This window comes from Gobio gobio (assembly GCF_949357685.1).
Source record: "Gobio gobio genome assembly, chromosome: 18".
Taxonomy (NCBI): domain Eukaryota; kingdom Metazoa; phylum Chordata; class Actinopteri; order Cypriniformes; family Gobionidae; genus Gobio; species Gobio gobio.
Window position 1 is genome coordinate 23,003,496 of NC_137111.1, and position 18,911 is coordinate 23,022,406.

General features: G+C 39.1%; 2 protein-coding genes across 2 annotated transcripts in view; one reads left to right on the forward strand and one right to left on the reverse strand.

Annotated features, from left to right (window-relative positions):
- Positions 1-8,527, forward strand: part of slx4ip (SLX4 interacting protein) — a 74,180-nt gene extending 65,653 nt beyond the window's left edge. Inside the window, exons 8-9 of the mRNA XM_079842109.1 lie at positions 6,563-6,660; positions 6,727-8,527. Coding sequence (XP_079698235.1) covers positions 6,563-6,660; positions 6,727-7,264 — 636 coding nt within the window. The 3' untranslated portion in view covers positions 7,265-8,527. The remainder of the gene's footprint in view (positions 1-6,562; positions 6,661-6,726) is intronic.
- Positions 8,528-9,548: 1,021 nt separating this feature from the next.
- Positions 9,549-18,911, reverse strand: part of jag1b (jagged canonical Notch ligand 1b) — a 35,711-nt gene continuing 26,348 nt past the window's right edge. Inside the window, exons 18-26 of the mRNA XM_079842106.1 lie at positions 17,885-18,001; positions 17,260-17,287; positions 16,124-16,209; positions 15,291-15,404; positions 14,897-15,006; positions 14,563-14,796; positions 13,686-13,817; positions 13,416-13,563; positions 9,549-11,495 (exon numbers count right to left, since the gene is read on the reverse strand). Of these exons, the coding sequence (XP_079698232.1) occupies positions 11,041-11,495; positions 13,416-13,563; positions 13,686-13,817; positions 14,563-14,796; positions 14,897-15,006; positions 15,291-15,404; positions 16,124-16,209; positions 17,260-17,287; positions 17,885-18,001 (1,424 nt within the window). The 3' untranslated portion in view covers positions 9,549-11,040. The remainder of the gene's footprint in view (positions 11,496-13,415; positions 13,564-13,685; positions 13,818-14,562; positions 14,797-14,896; positions 15,007-15,290; positions 15,405-16,123; positions 16,210-17,259; positions 17,288-17,884; positions 18,002-18,911) is intronic.

Below are 18,911 nucleotides of genomic sequence, written 5' to 3' on the forward strand. Positions count from 1 at the left end.
TAAAAAAACCTTTTTCATGTATTTTACAACACTTCAGCTTGTGATTCTTATCTAGTGGGGGTCATTTTTTAGGATTCTTTACCTAACTGAAGTCTCTGAGATCCTGACACCTTGCACTTCTGGAGACTCCAGGTAGGTTGCAGCTTTGGAAAATGGTGGCGCTGGAGTCTAAAGGGTTCCTGATGGTTTCACCCTTAATTCTTCACCTTAATTCTTAATTCTTTTGCAGTTAACAGGTGTCTTTTCTTCACCACCTGTTTTTGTCAGATCCTGCTGACCCAACGAGCATTTCACTGTCCAATGGTCACGCCTTAACTGCAATGTCTAGTATTGCATTAGTATTGCATCCTTCTCATGGGCATTTAATACTTTTTGACTTTTCAGTCTGAGTTAAATCTCTTTTTTGGCTCAATTTATCTGTAAAAGAAAACATGCCTAATAATTCTGCACACCTGAATATAAGGTGATTTTCATTTCCAGCCTTCATGAACAATTATATATCACTTTTACATTATTAAATGCTAAATCAATAGTAGTTATTAGGATTACTGTGGTTTGGAATTGGTCAAATGTGCCTGGAAAAAAAATATGATCAGAAAATCAACGTGCCTAATAATTCTGCACTCCCTATATATATATATATATATATATATATATATATATATATATATATATATATATATATATATATATATATATATATATATATATATGTATATGTATATGTATATGTATATGTATATGTATATGTATATATATATGTATATATATATATATATATATATATATATATATATATATATATATATATACATATACATATACATATACATATACATATACATATACATATACATATACATATACATATACATATACATATACATATATATATATATATATATATATATATATATATAGTATAGATTTATTTTTAAAAAATGTACCCCAAACTTTTGAACGGTAGTGTAACTGCACTAGATGTCTGTACTTTTTGTTGTTGTTGATTCTATATTCCTTGTTCCCATGGACACATTGACTGCTCTCTGTTCCTTATTAATAAGCTAAGAAATCACTACTAACTTTCGGACTTTCTTTCTTTTCTTATCGCTCTTTCTCTTTCCCTTGTTCTTCTTTGAAGAGCAGCGGAGTACATGAGAGAGTTGCTTCTTGGGTGTTTCTCAGGGAAAGAAACACTGCTCCATTGTTGCTGTCTCTTTCATCTATTTTCCAAAGGTTTGTAAAATGCATATGAAGGCATTGAAATTCAAATGTTCTTCCTCCCCTGTCCTCCATGTTTTTGTCGAGCGTGTGTGTCCGCTGTACCGTTCACGCTCACTGGGTGTGTTTATTTTCAGTGGACTTATCGTTAGTGAGTATGGGTGTGTTTTTCTGCGCTTGTGTGTCTGGATATCCCCCTAAAAACCATCCAGTCTTGGTTGCAGTGGGCTGAGGGACGTGGTAAATAGGGGGGAGATTTTGTATGTGTAAGAGAGAGTTCGACAGATGGTGGTCATGGATGGAGCACAGTCTACGGATGAGACAGCAGTTTGCTCGCTCTGACTTTGAAAAATAATTGTTTTTAAACATTAAATTTCCTTCTGTCTCTGTTTGTGAAAACACACTGCAGAATCTCTCCAGGGCTCTTCACATGCATTACCCTTCCCTGCACCTTAAAACGAACCTTCCTACTAGCGATTGATCAGCCCATTTAGAGTCAAGCAGCATTGATTTATGTGCAATCCTGCTAAGCCTGTTTCTTTCAAACAGCTTGTGGGAACAGAGATTTGACGGAGTTGGTCCTTTCTGTCTGTGGCTGGGTTTCCATTCCATGTTAGGGGTGGGCGATACACCGCTAGACACGACAAACCGGTAGAAACTTGACAACCGGTAGATATTTTGTATTATTCTCTCTATCATGGTTACGCTCACGTGAGGTTGCAGTCACAAAAGTGTATCCTGTTTTTTTTTCAGTTTTCCCCTATTATACTATTTTAAAGGTTCCTAATTTTCCCCTAAAGGTCCCCTACAACAGATTTACATGCATCAAAGGTCAAAAAACACTTATTTTCTCAAAATATACATTGCACATCGCCACATTTTTCAAAGATTCTCAAATGACTCGACCGACGTCGTCTCTCTAAACCCTTCCCCCCTTTCCGAGAGCCTACTCTCCTTTGATTGGCCAGATGGCCCAGTCTGTTGTGATTGGTCTACCGTTTACAGCGCGTGCCGGAAACAAGACGCCTACTACCATAACTGAACTTAAGCTCCGGAGGCTTCCTAAAATTCAGGGATTGTACATACTAGGGGTGTGACGAGATCTCGTGCCACGAGACTAAACTGTGACGAGATTTCTCGTCGAGGTGAAAAGCGGTCTTGTGTCATATTGTCATGACCTGGTCATGACGGAGTGTGAGGGTGAAGGATAGAATATGCCAACGCTACGTTTACATTACGCCTCCACTCTAGTTTAGCTTTTAAGAAATAAAAACAATTTAATTCAGGTGGATAACAGTCGCTTCAGTTCCATCAGCTCGTCCAACTTACATAGTTGTACATAGTGCGCAGCACTGATCACGTAACGAGTTGACATTGAGCGCTCGCATTGAGCGTGTGTTACAACTGTGTGTGTTACAACTGTGTGTGTTACATGTTAGTGGTCTAGACCGTGGCGGAGGATTCGTTGCGCAGCAGAAGCATTGCACGATCACAAAATTGAAAGTGAAAATCAAAATAAACGGGAGCGTGCATTCAAACACGATTTCTATACGTTAGCACTTGTTGAAAGTGGCTCCCTGAGGCACGTGAATATCTCCCAATATAAAGGCTATCTCGTTGTAACCATCTCTTAGTTCTGTATCATGCTTGAAGAAAATTGTGGTCTCTATTTGCACTTTGAATATTGAGTACTTTGATTATGGCATTATGGTTATTGTTTGCACTTAATATCTATTAGTTCAGTTAGGAGGTCAAAAGAAGCTAGTGCAGTTCTAAGGTCTGAAGAGACAATCATACAGGAAAGAAACCAGTCAGTTGAGTTTTTGGCAAAACCTTTACAGTGCTTGTTGTCTTTTACTGCGTATGATAATTCATACTCAGAAAGTAGAACTGAAATTACATTAATTACAAGATGATGAGTTAAAACATTTCAAATGCACCTGCAAACAATTTGTCTAGTCATGTATTTCATCATTGAGGATTTCTTAAAAAATACCATGTAAAAATGTTGTCTCGTTCTCGTGAACCCAATCTCGTATCTTGTCTCGTCTCGTGAGATAAGTGTCTCGTCACACCCCTAGTACACACTGTAAAGACCGTAACAATGGTGTACATTTTTGCATGTCAATTAGAGCGCGAGTCAGATGACGAAACACTGGAAGAACTAGTTATGCAACCCAAACCTCCATCGCAACTGACGACTCATTTCGGCAGTTCAGAATAGATTCTTTCTTTTTTTTTTTGGGAGACAATAACTTAATTGTGCACTGTGATCTTTAAAACTTTGCAGAAATACTGTGCTCTTTGTTCTTTAAAACCTTCAGACCTTTTAAATTCACAAACAGCTTTATAACACTCTGCATAATATATCTGCGTAATATATAAAAGAAGGTGAGATGGTGGTCCAGTGGGTTAAACCATGGAACTGACACATAGAAGGTTGCTGGTGCGATCCCAGCGGTCACCACCAGTGTGTCCTTGAGCAAGGCACTTTACTCCATGTTGCTCCAGGGGGCCTGTCCCTGTAATAAGGGCACTGTAAGTCACTTTGGATAAAAGCGTCTGCCAAATGCATAAAAAAAAAAAATATCACAATAGGGGCACTTAAATGTTCAAAGCGATTTTAAACTATTTAAGCGCGATAAGTCACGAAAGAGAACTTGATTTTGTACACAGCGATTTGGTCATATAGTGTGAATTTTGGAATGTCAAATTAAAAAAATGCTGAATTTAAACAAAATGCAATACAATTTCCAAAGTGCACATAAAAAACATGCACTCGCTTGAGGTGGATAAATGTTTTATGACATGCACATAAAATAGTGGAAACGCATGAACTAATCACAAATCTATTGGCGAATGCAGTGGTTGCTAGCGCCATACTATACTGTTTGAGATATAGGAATACACTTTTTTTTTTTTTTGGCTTGCAATAAAAAAACTTCTCTTGTGAGATTTTGTAATACTTTTTGTCTTCACTATATAAACAAAAAAGCACAGCATTACCAAATGGTCATCTGACAGGTTGCGCCACAATCACATGCTGCAGGATCACTGCATGCAGTTGCTGGACCTTCCTTGTGTGATTCAAAACTCATTCAGCATGACTTGCTCACAATGCCTCAGCGTTGTATATCTTCCTTGTTTCCATCTATCTTTGATGCATTCTTTTTGATTGTGTTGTACTGTTGACTTCACCATTGCATGCACTATAGGGTTCAAACGTTTTGGTTGCCATTTCTTATCATTATCCACTTGGCCACACCACCCCTTTTTATAAAACAAGGCATTATATATAGGGATATAGAATAGAGGCCCCTTCTTTTGGCCAGTGTCTGTGCACTTCATATGAAACGCATCCCTCTGCAATTTCCTCATTTCGCTCTAATGACTTGACGAACCTCGTGCTTATCTGGCTACTTCTATCCTAAAATAGAACTAATAGCCTATATATCTTGAACCTGTTCAGAGGCCGGTCGGTAAACCTACACTTTTATGAAATCCAATCAGTTTGGACTGGAATGATTGTTTTGTGTTGGTTAATCGCAGTTCAATGATCCTGTGCCCCTAAAGACGACAACCACAAGCACCCGCTCTGTTCTTGCTCAGTCAAGGATTGTTCTGTTGATAGAGCTTCATTAGGACTGTTGAAGGTGTATGTTGGTGGGATTCAATAAACTGCCTCGTCTCTTTATTCTTCTCAGCGCTGCCCAGTTAAGCACTAAAACAAGAACTTCAAAGTGTTTGTTAAACTATTCAGGTGGTCAAGCCAGGTCCTGATAAACACACACACACACACACACACACACACACACACACACACACACACACACACACACACACACACACACACACACACACACACACACACACACACACACACACACACACACACACACACACACACACACACACACACACACACACACAAAGACAATGGAAATATTATTCTGGAAATTAAATTGGTTTTAGTTAGAGATGCACCGAATCCAGGATTTGGCTGAATATTGGACTTTTTGACAGGGTTTTGTTTCTGCCGAACCTTAGAATTTTTTTCCACCGAACTGAGCCCTAGGCTTGCGCTACACTGGTCGACGTAATGACACCGCCGTTGATTACGGAAAGGTGTTTACTAGGTGGACTGTTCGAAATGCAGTAGGCTGTGAGAAAGTGAAAATGGAACTCGTGAACAGAAAACATGTTGTTTGGCAGTACTTTCAGTCAAAAGAAGGCGATTCAAGTCGAGCCACATGTTCAATTTGCAATGCCGATTTGTCTCGTGGTGGCAAGGACCCTAAACAATAGCCGCTGTTAAAACATTTGTGTATAAACATCTGAAAGAATGCGAGTTGTGCATGAAAGAATCTACAGACAGCAGCCAAAATGCAGCAACTTCAGGTACGGCAAAGGAAGGACAGTCATCCTGGCATAATGTTGCCTATTCTTTTTTTTATATATATATAGTTAAAATAAAATAAAATGAAAAATACACTGCTTTGTGTGGACGTTGTTTACTTCATTAATGTGTTTACTGTGATAGTGGACTGAGGATGGGAGTAGGATTCAGTATTTGGTTTCGGATTTGGCAGAATCTTAACCAGTGGATTCGGTATTCGGTGCATCCCTAGTTTTAGTTATCATTTAAAATGTAATGTTTTGCTCAATGTGTCCAATTATACTGTATCTTGATGTCTTGACTTCAGATAAAGTCTCAGTTCTGTGTATAAATATATATATATATATATATATATATATACATATATACATACATACATATACATATACATGTATATATACATATACATATATGTGTGTGTGTTTGTATACACAACATGTACAAGTATGTTGCCCTTAAATGCAAAGCCACTAACATTTTTATATTTGGATGAACATGATCAGACATTTGAGTCAGAGAAAAGGAAACAAAAAAAGAGAGCTTTCTCTGAATTCTGGCAGTTGAACACAAGCTTTTTGCTTGTGTTTTTGCTTGGTCTCTTGGGTATGGCCGTCAAAACAAAACATTTCATGGATTTGTTCCCATGGCTACACCAAATATCTCCAAGTTCATTCATGTCAGTACAATGGACTTCTCTTAGAGTCACTTAAAAAAAAACAAGAAATAAACAATGTACATCAATGTTCTGTCAGGCATCGAGAGACTAGTTTGGACAGCATCCAAACTGAAACTAAACATAAATGACTGGATATTAACTGATTTCTAATCAACATTTTTTATTTTTATTTCACTATCTTGAATTTAATTAATCTCTCTCTCTCTCTCTCTCTCTCTCTCTCTCTCTCTCTCTCTCTCTCTCTCTCACTCTCTTTTTTGTCTGAACAGAGTGAACAAAGCCGGTCAAAGTATTTTTCTAGCTCTGGTGAGACCATAGATCCATTACCCTGCTCCACAGAAACAAAAAGAGCTGTCCTTCAGAAGATGTAAGTTCTTATATAGCTTGTGGTGATCTATCCTTATCCTTATTTAACATTTTGTCATTCTTCCAGTGCCAGGCAGGCTAACGTCCAACCCCGACAACGCCAAGATGATCAAGAGTCCAGATCAGCCCAATTGCAAGTGGATGAAGCACAAAAAGTGTCTGCCGAAACGTGTCATCCTGTCCTCGTATTGTTCACGGGTGAGTCATTGGAGGAAGGGAAAGTAGTGTTGTCATCTAAGTTAAGTGACGTTGAAGAGGTCACTGAAACACATCTTGATGCTACCGGTCCGAAGAGACGACCACGAACCCCAAGCAGCTCAGGAGAGGACGTTGACAGCCAAAAGACAAAAAGATTGCGTCTTGGAGATCCAACAGTGTTGAGCGATTCCAACAAGCTCTCTTCCGGCATCGCCACACCAGACGTTTGCAGTCCCCAGCCTGAGATTTCACAGACTAACCAAAGCGGGCTGGCCACAAGTCTGAGAGGCCTATCCGTCAAGCCCGTATCCTCTGGCTCTTCTATTAGTTCCAGATTGGCCGCCAGAGAGGGAAGGAAGGGGGGCGAGCCCAGAACATCCCGATTACGCCGGCTCAAGAAGTCCTGAGGGGCGCAGCAGCATAGAACGAGAGAGGATATCTGACGCCACCACGATGGATGTTACAGTACACACTTCTACCGTAATACTGTCTGTCAGCAGCGGTTGCACAAGAGTTCACCACACACAGTCTTTACAGTATTTCCCTTTTGCCTTTAAAGTAAAAACACAAACTGCTCAATCGTTTGTTCTGGATTACCAAGAACCTCTCAAATATTTGGCTTCATTAGTAACAGCTTAAAAGTGACTCATGCTAACAAAACTTTGCTCTAAACAAAAACACAAATGTAGTTCGCGTTTTCTGCGCAAGATTTGTATTTCAGACTAACAGGAGCCGCCAAGCACTCTGTGGCTTCAAGCCCAAATCTCTGGCTCCATCCGTCTGAAATCTCCACTCTTCCAGCTTCAGCTGAGCACATGATTGATTTCGCTGTGTTTTCACATACACCGCGCTCCTTAAGCGATCAGGGGTTTTCACCGTTGGAGCCGACTGCCGTCTCCCTGCGGTTATTATTTGTAAATGTGTTATTGCTTTTTGTAATAGCTAAAAGTCTGCTGCGGGATGACTGACAACGTTATGGAACGCTGTAGAGCAGCTCGTGTCCGATATTTGGCTAATCATGGTTGCAGTCGACATTGATGTAGTGCGTGATGGCAGGATAAATATATGTATGGACATAAATTCGAGTCACATGCTCGTGCTTACAAATCACTTGATGTTTATGCTTTTAGTATAATAGATATGTGTCATAAAAGTGTTATCAGTATATACAAACATTGTGCTGTAATAATGCCATAACATTACAGTCAAAATGCTTCGGGTTTAGAGTGCGAACAAATTTTAAAGTCATTTTACTGTGATTTCTGTAATGCAATTCGAATTATTAAATTCTTAATCAAACTATGCTCCTATTGAGATACTTGTGAACTAAATGTCCAAGGAATACTAAAAACTGCAAATCATCACTGTTCATTCAATCTATTGTACTGGCTTACAATATAACTCATATTTTACTTTAATAATGAAGACATATGTATTTTTTGACAATTATGCAATGCTCAGAATGACACAACATTGGAAGCTCAACATTTAAGTTTTAAGTCGCGATGTAACAGAAGTAGCTACAGATATTTACTTATGTATTGTGATGTTAACGGATTATTGAAAAAGAAGAAAAAAAGTAGGCTGGGAACTTCGATTTATCAGTTGTCGATTACATTTTAAGATCAGTTGGGTTTAAACTTGACATTTTGAATAAACATTATGAGGTTACTTTTGTTTTTGTTAAAAATTAAGAGCATGTATAGATAAATTCAGGATAGGATTAATAACATGCATTTACAAAATGGATGGGGTGAATTTGCATGTCATGCCAACAAGAAAAATGTCCTCCATAAATGAAAATGTCACCAACCCATTCCAAACAAAACAAAATTTCTTCTGTCGAACACAATAGAAAATTCTGGAGGCACTTACAATGTGTCATTTTTGAAGCTTGAAAGCGTCAGTCGCCAGTCAAATCACCATAAAGTTATCATAAAAGTGACTTTTTATATTCAAAGTGTTCAGGAGCTATATGAAGCCTTTGTGTGAGAAACAGACAGACGTTTAAGTTGCTTGTCACTGATTATCCTCTGCTGCAAATGAATCGAGTCAGTGAGGTTATCTCGAGTCTGTTTCATAAATCATTCAGACAGGTTTTATAAACTGAATCACTGAACTCCAAAAGAATGATTCATTCACAAATTCACTCATTATAAGGAGAACTAGAGTCGGTCTCAATATTTTTTCAATTGCATTTCTTACATTGTCCGTTTTTTCTCACAGAATGCTATCATATGACATAAGAAGACTTTGAATATTGGGCAGGAGTTGTATGGAGCACTTTTAAGATGCTGTCTTTTTGCGCCTTGAAACTTCCAGTCCGCATTCATTGTGCTTGGAAAACAGCGCCCTTATTCTTCAAAATGTAATCTTTTGCGTCTACCACAGAAAAATGGACAAAACAACATGAAGATGAGTAAATGATGACAAAATTTACATGATTCATGACTGAAAAACATTGGGAAACCCCTTTCTTTCACTCATCACCATAAGCTTTGGCTTTTGCCCTGCAGTTATTTTACTGAATACCTCATTCATCATGTGGAGGTTTTTCAGTCTCAGCGTCAGTCTTCACATGATACCGAGTACAATCAGTCCCGCACAGCTATACCATTTAAGCGCATTAAGACGGACCTTATGTCTCACGTAATATTACGTCAGCGTAAGAGAGGATTCAGCACATTAGAGCACAAATCGAAAACAAACATTTAATTTTCCTTTTATACAAAATGTTTAATAAATATAACATTCAAAAAATATTGCCAGGAACAAACTAAAAAAAGAAACAAGAACAAATTTACAATAAGGTCAAATATGAACATTGAATATTGCCATGATCTCATAGAATTTACAAATGTGATAAGCATGTCGGTTTGGTGTTTTAGAGAGCCTCAATATAAAAGAATTACGAAAAGAACACTACATGTGCACAGCAATAGAAATGGACTCCTGAAAGCAAGGCAGTCATCTACAGTGTTTCCATTGGCCCCCTACTGTTCAAGTATTCACAGCCTAGCTTATGACAAACTGCAAACCGAAGCCGAGGAGAAATGATTTGTGTGAATCAGGTTTACCAACAAGCAACTAACAGACTCGTGTTCCCTTTTATTTAATTTTTTTTAATCGTTTATTTTTTTCTTTTTCATCCGTGGCAAGCAATGTGTCTGCCACCAAGTTTCCAAACAAAAAGCAGCCATGATGATGACATTACCTGCATTGAGCAAGCAAGACTTGGCAAAATACAAATATTGAAATATCTGACAATGTATAAAAAGAAAAAAAGAAAAAATCTCAGGCATGCAAATGCCCGTCTTGTTTCTCAAAAAATAGACTGCTTTTTTCCTCTTTTGAAATTTTGGTATGTGAAATATGAAACAAATGTTGTCCGAACAAAGCTAAAGGCTTACAAAGCTATCAAAACCTTCAAAACTAGACAGGACATATAAATAAAAAGGAATGATATTTTAAGGCTCTTGATTATTAAGTTAATAAATCAAATATACACAGTGATTAATTAAAAAAAATATACATATCTACACTAAATTGACAATTCTTCATATTGGCAGCAAAATGCTGACCGACCTATCCCGCCCCAAGAAAAGAAAAATAATAAATAATTGTTTGCTCTTTTTTTTCTTTTTCTTTTTATACTCATTTCCGACAATCGCTGTGGTGCGTAGCTGTGAAGGCACTTTCAGTTCAGAACTAGAAATAAAACCAACTAGAGAGAGTTTCCACACAGCCGCTGGATAAGGAAGAAACGACTACTTTCGCTGTGAGAGCATTGTCATTATGAACGAAAATAACACTTAAAACTATTTGCAAACACTATGCAAACTTTTCAGACTCATTGAGATACTCAAACGTATCCACAAAAATATAGACATTTGAAATGTGTACGTTTTCTTTTTTTACTTTTTTTTTCTTCTCTTTTACAAAGGAAAACACTGGATGCGAAACGCAGCATTCGGGTTTTCTAGCCATCCACAGCAACTATCAATTGCCAGTGTGAAGCCAGCTTGTCGAAACTTAAATTAACACAGGATTCTAGGCAAATAAACAGCCTTGGAGTCCAGAACATGACGCAACAGTTTTAAGAAGCACAACCCTCCCCCCGAGACCCTGCCAAGTGATCGGTAAGTGCAACAGGGGTTCGGTCGCACGGCAACACAGCTGCCTGCTATACGATATACTCCATCCTGTTTAAGCTCTGTGCCGTCTCCAAGTCTCTGTTGTCCTGTTTGTTAGTCCAGTTTGGGTTTTTGTTGGGCGCGCGCTCCTCCCGCTCCACCAGCGTGTAGGCCGGCTGTTTGGTGAAGCGCGCTTTCTGCAGGTGTTTGTCCATCTCCTCTTCCTCCACCTCGGAGTTATGCGTCCTAATTTTGGCAATGATGGAGTTCTTCCCCTCGTAATCTTTAATGGCCACGCCATGGGCCGCATGTTTCTCGATGGGGTTTTTGATTTGGTTGAGCTGCTCGCGCACGTTATTGGTGGTATTGTCCTCTGTTGCTGAGGTAGTCGTGTTGCCGTGGGTGTTCTGTTTCCGTCGGCGGTGAACACACCACAGGAAGGCCGAGGCCAGGGCGAGGATCCAGAGCAGGATGAAGATGGAGCTGAGCAGAGGAACCAGGTAGTCTGGAGAAGAACCAGAGGGACAAGTTAGTCGGTGGTGTTCAGGAGAAAGACAAATCATGTAGGCTTCTTTTGGTTTCGAAAAACGTTTGTACCATTTGAATGAAAATCGAATTTGATTACAAAAAATGTCAAGTGGTGTAACCATTAAATCTCAAAGTACACTTCGGTTTCATTGCGTGCGTGAGGGTCCATGGACAGTGTACGTGATGCAAATCTCGTCACCAGAATGGTATGTGCGCCACCCAATTTCAGCCACCCAATTTCAGCGAGAAAACTAAACTAAATCGATGGAACAACAACAGAATGCCGGAAACTGCAACAACAACAGTCACCTGAATTGACATGCGCTTGTGTGTGTGTGTGTGTGTGTGGGGGGGGGGGGTTATGAGATAGTCACAAACTTTAGTTTAAAAGAATACAAAGACGTTTTATCAGTCATAACTTATGGAGTAATATAGCAGACACTGGACAAAGATTAAACTTTCTTGAGTGCAAAAAAGCAAATTATCTGATAATTGACAGACATATTGAACTTGATAGTCCTTAGGGTTTGCAGCGGTCCTCTGATATATTTCCAATTTTTTTCTCTTTTGCATGTTAGGTACCACTATAGCTTCGTTGTTTGTTGGCTTGATTTGGTGGATAAAAGTTTTGATAAAAAATGTTTTTCCCTTTTTAAGAGATTTCTGTAGCTCAAAAAGTTAAGCATGACACTAGCAATGCCAATGTTGAGCGTTTGATTCCCAGGGAATGCAAGGAAAGATACAAATCTAAATACTTTGAATACAATTTAAGTCACTTTGAATAAAAGCATCTGCCAAATGCATAAATGTAAATTATGCGCTTAAGGTTTTCTTTTCAAACATTTCATTATTTTATTCAGGATGTTTCCTCATGATATCAGGACAGAATTAAGAAACATGCTCGTCATAGATTGATGCAAATCACTATGGACCAAATTTACTAACAGCTTCACAATCCCTCTTTCGGTGTTAAAGACACGCAGTGATAAATTAGTGCTGAAAAAGCGTGGAGTTATTTTTGCGGCTGACCTTATTGCATATGCATGTAGGGGTTTCCCTTTCAGACTCAATTTATAGGAGGAGAGTATTTAAATGAATCATGCAAGGTGATTTACTAAGGTTTGCACTCATCAATTTATTGGTATTTGCGGCATTATTTACCACCAAAAACAGCATGTCTTAAACCAGACGCTATTTGCGCTGCATTTGATCATTTGATCTCGTCGTCAGTAGATCACTTTTTGGAATAGCGCTATCACGCTATTTTGCCCTGTTTAGTAAATCTGGCCCTATATCTATGAATTTGAATGTACTTTTGAATAAATAAATAGATCCGGACCAAACAAAAGTATCATGTCATTGACCTGTTCCTAGTCTACAATGGAAACTTGACTTAAAAAGAGCTGCTGCACATTTTATTCCCATTTACTGGTGAACATTTGTGCATTGGAAATGGGAAAATCTTGAAGTTATACAGAAGTAGTGTAGGGAAAAAATAATCCACACATCAACTTAACAGCAAAATTTTCCTGTTTTGGACAAGACATACCCTGTTTATACCCGTTTCCCTGGCCCAAGTTTTAAAGGTTTCTTAAGTGAGGAAGAGACTTGCAAGCAGCTTGGCAGAAACGTTGGGCGCCATTTTTGATGAACGGCATGCATAAAGAGGGCCCTGATGTCTAATTGAAGTTCCATCCAACTGGCAGAGCTGATGTAACATTCCATGGCTTCAATGACTTAAAGCTTCTTTTGACAGTTAAACATTGCTCAAGCAAGACAGACCAAGGACAGACAGTTCAAGACGACTGGCCTCGACTGTGGAAACCTTAATACTTTGATTTTCGACTACTTTCAGCAAAGATGGACCCAATGTCCAGTATGATGGAGAGATGCTTACCAGTTTTGGGGCTTGGTGTCTGGTGAACCCGTACGCCAGTGATGGCTTTGATGATGGTGCTGTTACCATTGTGCTTGCTCACCAAGTCAATGATTTGAACCGTAATGTCTTTAATAGGACTCCTGTCCAACCAGGGCTCTTCTGTAGACTGCACAAAAAAGATGCATATATATATATATCATAAAAATGTTTTTGTACACATTCTGCCTTCCTATATATTGGAACAACAATTGTTAGACACATTTAAACCTTTTAAAAAGCCGTACTTACGATGCTAACGTGAATCTCGTTGCTAGCTGAAGAAGATGGCTCACAGGTGATGGACACTGCATACTCTGCCGTGAGGTTCTTCAGCAGGTACCAGTGCCTCAGCTCATTACATACATGTTCCACACTCAAGCCCTGTCAGAATAGAAGGATCTATTATGAGTTTGTTCATATTTAAATCCATTCCAAGTAAATAATTAGTGCAATACACATCCAAATCCCCAAAACTACTCCTTGGTGTTTAGGTTTGTCTCCCATAGCAAAGCAGACATTTTGGGCAGGGCGAAAAGACCAAAATGAAAGATTTAGTCAGTTGGGAAAACATTTAAAAAGAGATAAAGACGGTAAGGTTTTTCCCTAATTAAATATGAATCCTATGCGCTCCCTTGTTTGTGTAGCACATTAGAAGAACTGTGTGGGTTTTTTATTTTATGCCAGTCGCTGTCCTGTGTTGCACTCACTTGTCTCTCATTCAGCAATTCAGACTGGCTGGTGGGCAGCCGCCAGCGGTGTTTCTCAAACTCTTTTCTCATACAATGACTGCCTAAGTATTAAACCGTTACGGGATATTAGCTCAGGAATGCCTTGGTTCGGAAAGGGATACCAAGCCAGGGCTTATTGTACAAGATGTATTTCTTGCGCTTTTTCATCTGAAGAAAAAGTGTTTGGATATGACAACAAAGCTTGCGAGAATCCAACTAGCCTGGAAAACTTCACCCACGAGGAAAGTTGTCTCCTAGATGAAGAGAACCTGATCTTTCATGCCCCACTGCGCTCTCGGTTCTCCACCGAATTAGAGAAGGGTGGAGGAGACGTTTGGAGAAGGGGGGTGGCTCAAAAGCTCATAATTCAATCGCTCTCCTATGAAAGTATAACTCACTTGAGACATGTTCTCCTTGTTAAAGGTGAACGTGATGTTGGCACAGCTGTCGTCTTGGTAAGAGAAGCTGGCGTGGCATTTGGAGGGTGGCGGGGGCGCAGGAGGCCAGCACTCTCCCAGACTAGGACAGGGTTTGACGAAGCAGTGCTCTTCCTGCATGGGAACACAGGATTGGCCAGCAGGACATCCACCTCTGGTCTTTCCTGCCCGACATTGCTTTGGTCTACACCACATCTAAACAAAAAAAGAGCCAAACAATTTGCATTTTGATGGTGTAATTAGGATAAATATTACTAAATGCCTCACGGATATCATAAAGTGGCAGCTAACTTACCATGGTGCAATGAATCCTTCCGTTTTGGCATTGGCAGAGGTTGCAGTTTTCCTCCCATTTGGCGCCATCAGCAGTTACTTGTCCATTAGCAATACAGGGTCTCCCAATGACTGTGAATGACACCAACAGAAGATTATGACATGTCAAGAAAGGGGTTTGTTTTTTATCTTTCTGAGTGAAAAATTCAAGCTGTCATCGTGCAGCCCAAAGTCACATTTTTATGAGATTTTTTTTTAACAGGGTTAAGTTATTGCTTTGGAAATGAAGGGTTTGGAGGTGATAATGCAGGTCTTGGTTTTCTTTTCAAGAAGAAATTGTGGTCTCCCGAGGGGACAGGTGAGGTTTGTAGTTATGCGGTTTGTTGCCGGTTTGCACAAGCTTATATGACTCTCACCTTCTTGACACTCTGGTCCTGTTCTTCCAGGTGGGCAAATGCAGCGGTAACCATTGATTTCATCTACGCAGGTAGAGCCAAATTCACAGGGAGAAGACTGACACTCATTTATATCTGAAGGAATGAAGAGAATTTGTTAGAAATCACGCTCTGAATGTCCTAAAACCATTCCAACAGCATGAATATCAACAGGTACGGTCTTGTTTCCCCAAGAAAAATATCTACGTAATTAATAAAATATAACTATTTACCTAATAAGCAAGACTGCTAATGATATCAAAGGCTTGTTTTCCAAGAACATCTTGAATTAACGTTTGTTTTTGCTTAAACCAAGACAAAATTGCCATGCAGTCTTGCATATGAGGTAAATAAACATCTTTTTAAGGATGTTAAATGAGAATTTTGATTGAGACATCGAGTTCATATGACTGAACACCCTATACTGATGGACTATATCATCTTGAGCTAAGCTGACAGAAACGTCATGAGCTCATTTGCAGGTTTGGATGCATCAAACAGTAAAGCCTAAGGTATGTCTTGTGCAGCCAGATGAAAGCTTTTCCAAGAGAAAAACGAGCTTTGTAATCAGTGCTGGATAACCAGGCTGATTGGCTTTCGGTCACTGCAAGTAAGTTTCTCCCGAGGGGCCGTGAACATCAGCGCTGCAGAATGCAAGGACGGTGCTTGCTGTGCCGTTGGCATTCTGCCCAGAGGGCTGGCTAATTGGATGGCTAGACTGTGCATTTTGCTCCAGCTCTGTTTGTTTTTGAAGAGATGTGTTGTGCATTAACAGGGCTGACAGCCAAGAGGATCAGGCGTCATCTAACACTCACTTATGCGACAGTCTGGCCCGGCGAAACCCGGAGCACACTCGCAACGGTACCAGTTTTCACCATCCACACACGTCCCGCTGTTGTAGCTGTGGAGAGAGAAAGACTGAGGGTCAGGCACAGTTCAATTCAGCCACCATACAGCACTATAGACAGGGTCCAAAAGTAGCACTCGCCAAGCGCCAAAGGTGAGTTAAAGCTGGCATGTTGACATACTGTACAAGAGCTGTTGGTTCACAGTGAGATTTTATATAATATAAAAATAAAGTGAATAAAATAAAGATAAGTAAAACTGCTTAAAAATAGTAACTCGCCAGTGAATGGTAACTTTATAAGGAAACTTGCTACAAAATACATGGTAACACTTTATTTTGATGGTCCCTTTCAACATTCTGCTGACTTTAAGTAACTTTGCAACTACATGTCAACTAACTTTCATTAGAGTATTAGTAGACTGTCTGCTTAATATCTGCTTACTCTTTATTGTGATGCTCCTCCAACAGACATTCTACTGACTATAAGAAACATTGCACCTACATGTCAACTTATTCTAACCCGAACCCTACTAATACTCTACTAACACTCTAATGAGAGTTAGTAGACATGTAGGTGCAACGTTACTTATAGTCGACAGAATGTGTTAAAGGGACCATCAAAATAAAGTGAAACCGAATACATTCAAACTGTCCTCAAATTGTAAAGTCCGACTGTCGTTGATAAAATTGACACATTTTCAAAGACATACAAACTGTTTACTAATAAAAACTTGTCGCAACTATGTAAAAAAAACGGGTAAATCCAATTATCATAAGTAAACTTAATAATTTCACCCGCTTATTGCCAGGCGTTGAAAAAGTTCATTTTGAACCCTGATTCCAAATGACAAAATCCATATCAGATGATTCTGTTTTTATGGGATTTGTTATTGTGAACTCTGACAATTCAGAATCTTGCTCTGACAACTTCTCAAGCAGATGAGCCCGATGTCAAAAGCACAATAGGCAGCAAGCTTAACGCACCCTTGGAATGACGGGAGTGCCTGTTTCCCAGCACTGTGAGAGAGTGTGAGAAAGTGCGGCACAGCTGTACAGGCCTGTTTACAGCGGCAGGCTGTGTGTAAATGTTTTGCCAGGACTTACCATGGGTGTGGGTTGCAGTCGTTGGTATCTGAAAGAGAGAGAGAGAGAGAGAGAAGAGGGTTTGTTTCACTTCACACCCATGTGAGCACATAAGAACGAACACAACAGTGAACATGTCAGAGCTTGTGTCGGTGTGCGCGTGCGCCTGTGTGCTCGCGTGGGCGTCCAGCTTGGCAGAGTCGCTGATTACTCGGTTACTAACTGACTCGCTGTCTCCAGCTTTTCTTCTCTCTTAATTTTTTAGGACTCCAGATTTCTCCGTTCTCACAGAGTGAGAGGTGTACAACAATACATGAGAAAGGCACTTCAAGGAAAAAAAAGAGAGAGAGGTGGTGGGCTTGAGGAAGGTGGAGGGGGGGACATCTGTCTCCACTTTCCCTCATTTAAATTTTTTCCTTCATAGCTGGCAGCAGTCGACAATGTCCAGCCAGGGTGAGGTGGGTTTAGAGAAAGAGAATGGAAAAGAACGAGCAAGACAAAGCCAGGAAAATGGATCCTTGCTTTATTCTCAGACTAAATGAGGGTTGAAAAAATGTACTTTTATGAGTAAAATTACTCCCTCTTCCACTTTAAATCTACCTAGGAAGTTACACCACAGCTATCGGTCACAGGAAGCACTACTCACTCTCGGTGCAGGTGGATCCTTCCCAGCCTTCCTTGCAGACGCAATTGAAGGAGTCGCCGTTGACCACACAGGTGCCTCCGTTCTCACATGGGTTGGGCAGACAGCTGCTGTTCTTGGCTGCAGAGGAACCACAAGAGAGGTCAGAACCCTTTGAACTGAACAGATCAACACGACTGCAACCACAACAAGACTGCCACACTTAAAACAGACCCACTACATCTTGAAGTATTACCAAGTATAACATTTCCCAAGGCTCGTTCCAACTGAATTTCCCATCAAAGAATTGGAGCCGACCGTACGCCAGATATGATATTTTCTGCATCGAGCAAATTTGTGAACGAAAAAAAAGTTGGTTCTAAAATGTGAAGGTGTTATTTTACAGACCGTGCTATTTGAAGCAAATTTCTGCCAACACATTAATAGAAATAGAGTAAGAGTCCAATCTGTAAGCTAGAATGATCAAATGTGAAGAAAACAATTTTTTTCCCACTATTTTGCTCTTTTTAAACCATTTTAAAATTGGTCCTGAATATTCAGGAGGATTATAAACTGAGCAGGGCCATTGAATAGTTCAGAGAAAAAAAGTAAAGAAAAAATTGTTTAAAAGATATCATTATTGCATATAATTATATATAATTTATATTATATATTTTAATTATTTTTATAATTTACATAATCATTACAATTATTGTTTCATTCTGCTTTTTAAAGATTAGTACAAAATCATGGACCCATCATTGGACCAGTATTTATTTTGAAATACATATTTTGCTATACTAATCATAAAAAAGGTAATTACTTCCAGATTTTAATATATATATATATATATATATATATATATATATATATATATATATATATATATATATATATATATATATTATTTATTTATTTATTTATTTTGCTTTAGGGCAATGACAACATATGTTGTCTTTTATACAGTATGTCTAATGTAACAATTACTATTTTTCTTACAGTCTAAATGGATTTTAATATATAAAGCCTTCACATTTTAGGAGGGGGGTGA